General features: G+C 56.1%; 1 protein-coding gene across 2 annotated transcripts; it reads left to right on the top strand.

Moving 5' to 3' along the window:
- Positions 1–830: 830 nt before the first annotated feature.
- PRKAB2 (protein kinase, AMP-activated, beta 2 non-catalytic subunit) lies at positions 831–5,245 on the top strand. Of its 2 annotated transcripts, none has more exons than XM_010178763.1 (7): positions 831–1,146; positions 1,373–1,539; positions 2,294–2,387; positions 2,973–3,093; positions 4,290–4,423; positions 4,734–4,802; positions 5,132–5,209. In XM_010178763.1, exons 1-7 carry the CDS (start codon positions 985–987, stop codon positions 5,207–5,209), a joined length of 825 nt encoding a protein of 274 aa, XP_010177065.1. In that variant the 5' UTR covers positions 831–984. The 2 variants fall into 2 exon arrangements, with proteins under 2 accessions (XP_010177065.1, XP_010177066.1); XM_010178764.1 differs by having other exon boundaries at positions 966–1,146; positions 2,973–3,087; positions 5,132–5,245.
- The last annotated feature ends 871 nt before the right edge of the window (positions 5,246–6,116 follow it).

Raw genomic sequence — 6,116 nt, 5'->3', positions numbered from 1 at the left:
CATCTCAGCTGCTGGAAATTGGGTAAAGCCTGAAGAGTCGCAGGTAGCTTGCAGTGGTGGTGCTGTTTGTCCCAAGAGGTGTGTGGTTATTCATGGCTTGGAGCTGTATGGCTGGTTCTTCTGCTTTGCCTTCTCTGAGCCGGGTGACATTGGTGATGACAGCCCATCTCCAGCTGCAGAGCAGCACTGAGGGGCTGGGATCACCCTTCCCTCGTGTGCCTCCAGATGGCTGGGCAGACACTGGAGTGCTTGGGGTGGTGCTGCTGCTTAGGGTCACGACAAGTGGACCTCCTCGCTGTGCTGTGCTGTGCTGTGCTGCAGCTGACACGGTGGCTTGCCTAAGTGAATGCTGTTGAGAGCTGAGCTTTCTGCAGACACCACAGCATTAGCCCTACGCCTTGGCCAAGTTCCAGTTTGGGCAATTCCACTCAGACTCTTTAAACGCTCCTGTTGCCTTTGCTGTGTGTGAGGCTCTGCTCTTCTGCCCATGAGCTCTTGGAGACTTGTTGGGAGCTGTTAACAGCTGCTACATTCACTCTCCGGCTGTTTTCTTGCTGGATGCAGGGGGTTTGTCTGTAGAGCCTGACTGTGGGACTGTGAAAGAGGCTCTGTTAACGCCAAGCAATTGATTTGCCAATAAAGGTTGGTTTTATTTTTCCCATCAGCCCCTCTACTGTGCCGGCTGCTGAGGGCTTGTGTAGTGTAACTAGTAAGGGGTTTGGAGTATAACAATTACCAGCTTAACTAGAGTGATGGTTCATAAGGATACAGCTATAATTAGGTCAAGCTGTCTTGTTTGTTAAATTCCTCTTCAGCTCCCAAACTTGGCAATGGGAATGAGCTTTGGGCCTTTTTTAGGATTGCTGTCAATCTGGCAAAGAGCACTGGGAAACGGCACCATCTCTCTTCTCTGCTCCTCGCTGCCGGAGCCCTTGGGCACAGGCACACTGCTGTCCTCTCTCTCACAGGGGCTGCTGAGCTGTCATGGGGAACACCACCAGCGAGCGAGTGTCTGGGGAGCGCCATGGCTCCAAGTCCCACCGCTCAGACGGCTCCGGCGCCCCCCACTCTGCCAAGGAGCACCCGCACAAGATCATGGTGGGCAGCACAGACGACCCCAGTGTTTTCAGCTCCCATGACTCCAAGGTAGGGGCCAGCTGCTGCCCTCCGGGACCCTGGCTGGGGCCTCAGCTCACCAGCTGTGCTGGGCTGTGCTCCAACCACGTGAGGGATCTGTGGAGAGCTGGGAGGCTGGAGGAGCTCTGGGATGTTCTTGTCTGGCATGTACAGGTGGGCTGGTAGAGGCCGGGGGAAGTAAATGTGGTCCCAGTTGTCTCTGTGTCTCAGTCAGGCTCTGGTTTTCTTTGCTCAGATTCCTGGGGACAAGGAGTTTGTGTCATGGCAGCCAGATTTGGAGGAGTCAGTGAAACCGTCCCAGCAGGCTCGTCCCACTGTCATCCGCTGGGCTGATGGAGGCAAAGAGGTCTTCATCTCTGGATCTTTCAACAACTGGAGCACCAAGATCCCACTCATCAAGAGGTAGCCAGTCGCTCAGGTCACTCTATGTCCTCCTCTGCTCTGTCACAGGAAGTGTTTTCCCTTCTCTGTGCTGGTTGCCATTCCCTTTGCTCACCTGGCTTTTCTCAGTTCACCCAAGCTGGAGGTCTGAGCACAAATACATAGTCAGCTTCTTCCCTGGGTGGTGCTGTGTGGTAATGGGAAGTTGTGAAACAGAGGGACAGGACAGGATGGGCCACTTTGCTGGCCCACCTGGATGTCACGCAGCAGCTAGTTCTGGCAGCAGAGCCAGAGCCCTGGCTACGTATGTGGCAGTCCCCTGGAAGCTGTCAGCGCTTTCCTTGGCTGTGGCCTTACCTCATGCCTGGTTGTGTTGTTGCCAGCAGGGTTGTTCCTCACTTGTCTTCCTACCCTAATGATGTCCTCACTGTTCTGTGATTTCTGTGGAAATGCTGTGTAGGACTCTGGGCATAATCCCAGCAAATCATCTGGGATGGGTTTATCTCAATTGCAGGCTTAACAGAGCTGCTATGCTTGCTGCCCCAATTCTGCAGCCACGTGCAGTGGTTTCAGGCGCATCAGCGCTCCGAACACTTGTGCCTGTTGTCCGTGCCTCAGATCACTGACGATGAGCAAGCCTTACCCTGCATGAAGGTGTTGGGGTAGAGGGGCTGGGCAGTGCATGAAAAAGTGCTGTTTTCTTGGACCCTGTGGAAGAGCAGCACCCAGAGCATCAATGGGGTAATGCTGTTGCACGTCTGTTCTCTCTGCACAGCCACAATGACTTTGTTGCTATCCTGGACCTCCCAGAAGGAGAGCATCAGTACAAATTTTTTGTGGATGGCCAGTGGGTCCATGACCCATCTGAGGTAACACTCAAAGCTTTATACCTGTAGATCTTGTCTTCTTCAGGGCACTAGACAGGATGTAACTGCAGCACAGAGGGAACGGGAAGAGTGGAGGGTATCTGCCAAGAGGAAGGAGACACCTCCATCCCATGAGTCCTCTCAGACGCTGGTTCCTCTGGCCTTAGACTTGCTGTATGAGGGAGCATCAGGGAGATACTGAGGGGCAGGGAAACAGCAGAAGGCCTTTAAGCCCCACTCCAAATTGGCTACACAGGAGGATGGGCCATGGGGTCAGCACTCACTTGCAGATTCTCCTCCAGACTTAGTCACGCAGTAGCAGCATGGGAAGGAGAGGACACTTATCCATCAGCATGCAGTAGGATGGAGGATGAAAACAGAGTGTGAGGCAGGAGCCTGGGAATAAAGGGAAAATCTCCCAGGTAAACAGCAGAGATCTCCAAGCATAGAGCAGAGCTAGACACTGGCCACCTGTGCCCTGAGTTAATGGTGCAGCAAAGACAGCTGGGGCTGGGAGGTTCTAGGAAGCATCGTGTGTGCTTTGATTGGAGGTGAACATAAGAAGACTCTTACCTTCGTTCTCTCCAGCCTGTGGTCACCAGCCAGATGGGGACGATTAACAACCTGATTCACGTCAAGAAGTCTGACTTTGAGGTGTTCGATGCTTTGAAGGTGGATTCCCTGGAGAGCTCAGAAACCTCAGGTCGGGGTGAGTTTTTGTGGCATTACAGCTTTGCATGTGCTATTTTCCACCTCCTTTGCTCTGAGACTCACTGCTCTGGAGGTGAACAGACCACCTGAGCAGAACACCCAGGAAAAGTGGTGTTTGGCAGTGTGTCCTCAGCCGCCCACAGCTGAGGCCTTGTCTTGGTGGAGTGGCTGTGCTGGTGTAACTTGTTCTGTGCTGGCACCGTCCCAGAGCAGGGTCAGTGCCTGTGTGCAGCTGAGGCAGCCTTTTCAGACTGGTGAACGCTGGGAACATCACCCCTTTCTGTCTGCTCAACTGTGAGTAAGTCATCTGATCTGGGGTACAAGCTAGGCGAGAGCAGGATCCAGGTTATTTTCAGCAGCCACTCTTCGTTTTAATGCCAAGGTAATTTGTACCAGTGCTAGCGCATCAGAAACCTCCCTCTCCGCTTGTGTTACAGCAGCAGGTTAGGTTACCACGCGGACACCAGCAGCGCTGGCTCGGTGCATAACGCTGGCATGTAGCTCAGCCGTGTTTTCGTCCCGGGCACTCTGAGTGCAGGCTGCTGCCCCTGTACAAACCCTGTCTCAGATACAGCCTCTGCTCCATGTCCTGGCCCAGCCTGGGCAGGAGATACTTTGCTGGAAAGAAGCCAGCAGCAGGAGCTCCAGAGAGGTGGAGCCCTAGCAGGTGCTGGCTGTTCCAAAAGGATTGGGTTCAGATATGGCTGGGAGACGTGGCCAGTCCAGCTTCCAGTGACCACAACCTCCTGTGGTCCCTCACATGGGCTGAACAGCTGCTCAGTCTGAACTTCCCATCTGCCCTTTCTGGGACCTCCTTGTCAGGCAGTCCTGCAGCACCAAGAGTGTGCGGGCGTGCTGCTTGCTGTGCCACCACTGCAAAGGGTCCAACTCATGGGCAAGCTGAGTGCTTGTTACAGGGAGAAGGACCCAGCTGTGCACAGGGGTCTTGGTGTGGATATGTGTAGAGTGCTTGTGTCGTGTCAGTACGCGTACCAGCTTACAGCCCTGCTTGGAAACACCCAGGGCTCGCCTGGCTGCTGTGAGAAGGCTGAGCTGTTGATTACACGGCCATGGCTCATGGAGGATGTTTGTGCCCAAAAGACCCTGCTGGATCCTTCTCAACATCTTGGGATCTGCTGTTTTCACCAGTTGTGCTTTAGCCATTTCATGTCTCCTTCCTTCTCTTCTGTTCAGATTTATCAAGCTCACCGCCTGGTCCTTATGGCCAAGAGATGTATGTATACCGCCCCGAGGAGCGCTTCAAATCCCCACCCATCCTTCCACCTCACCTTCTCCAGGTCATCCTCAACAAGGACACCAATATCTCGGTGGGTGCCAGCATAGTGCCTGCATACAGAGAGCCACACTGGGGTTGAAGGGGAGTCCTGTCTGCGGGGAACCTGCTCTCCCCTTGGCTGAGGTCTGGCCCTTGGCATTTTCTGGGAAAAGCAGTGCTTCTCCCATTGACCATGCTGGTTTGACCCCTTGCTCTGCCTGGTGCTTAGCTGAGCCCTGATCCTGTTCAGAACAGCTGGAGACATCAGCAGCTCACACTGCCTCAGATGGCAGCTCCTGTGATGGCTGGGGCTGGGGGTGTCAGGGCTCTGCTGTTCCCCTGTGACACTGCTCTTCTCCTAGTGTGACCCAGCCCTGCTGCCGGAGCCCAACCACGTCATGCTCAATCACCTCTACGCCCTCTCCATCAAGGTAGGGACAGGTCCTGCAATGTCACTGGGTGAGGGAAGGGGAGCTGCTCCAGCTCCCAGCAGCCTACAGCACCCGCAGGGAGGAGAACCTGGACAGCTGGGGGGGGTGAAGGTGTTGTATGGGTGGCAGGACCCAAATGAGGACAATTTGGCTGCCCGGTGGCATGCAGAGGGGTGTAGGATATGGCCTCCTCCCAGCTCCCCATTTTCTGGCTCCTGCAGAGCCCTCTTCCCAACAACTGCCTCGGGGGGTGCCATGCTCCCAGGCCGGCGCAGCCAGGCTGCACTGAGCTCTCCTGCCTGCTCCTGCTGACGCTGTGCCTCTTGCAGGATGGCGTGATGGTGCTCAGTGCCACGCACCGCTACAAGAAGAAGTACGTCACTACGCTGCTCTACAAGCCCATCTGAGCTGGGGCCTTGCCCGCCCCCCACGCAGGACACGAAATGCCACTTTGTCTGCACACACTGGGCCACAGGACTGTGTGAGAACTGGCCGCTGGCTCCAGCCTCCAACCTGGCAGGGACACAGGCCCCGGCGCTGAGCCCAAGGCCACTGGAGCCTGTGACACTGTCCCATCCTACTGGTGTGGTTTGATTTAACCCATGGTTTCCATCCACCTACAGCTCCCCTTAGCTTCTGTAAGTCTCTGGGGCAGCTTTGTTTGCTGCTGACCGGAACAGCCTTTCCTCATGCCCAACATGGAAAGGGCTTCACCCTACCCATCTTCTCCAGCCTGCAAGGGCCCCGAGGTGGTCCTGGCACTGTTCCCAGCCCAAGCCTCCAGGAATGTGTCCTACCTGCTGAAGGTTGCTGTGCTGCCCTGATGAGCCTCCAAGGTCACCTTGATCCACAGGGGCTCTGGGACGCCCCAGCCTGCCACGTGCCACCTGTCCTGCAGCCCTGGCTGTGGGGCTGCCCCCCTCCTTGTGCTCCCCAGCTTTGAGGAGGGCCATTGGCTCCAGCTGCAGCCCCAGCCCTTTGCCTAGCCAGGGGGAGGGAGGGTACAGCTGGACGCAGCCACGCTTGCCTGCCACCAGGACAGCACTGTCAAGGACTAAACACCTGCCCTGTCCCCAACATTGAGCGCTTCTGTGGGGCAGGGCTGCCCCTCACAGCCGCAGGGGGCACCTGCACACACCCACACGCGAGGGGGCCTGGGGTGAGTGGAGCAGGGCAGGTACCCCAGGACCCCAGCTCTGCTGCCTGCTGCCAAGGCAGTGCCATGTGACAGGGTTTTCTCTATTTATTACAGTATTTATTGTTCTCGGTGCTCCTGGCCTGGTGTTGGCAGGGGGGCTCTGGAGCAGTGAGGGG

The sequence above is a fragment of the Mesitornis unicolor genome, unplaced genomic scaffold (genome assembly GCF_000695765.1).
Source record: "Mesitornis unicolor isolate BGI_N332 unplaced genomic scaffold, ASM69576v1 scaffold30702, whole genome shotgun sequence".
NCBI lineage: Eukaryota > Metazoa > Chordata > Aves > Mesitornithiformes > Mesitornithidae > Mesitornis > Mesitornis unicolor.
Note: the sequence above shows the minus strand (reverse complement) of the source record. Positions and strands in the feature narration are given on the sequence as shown.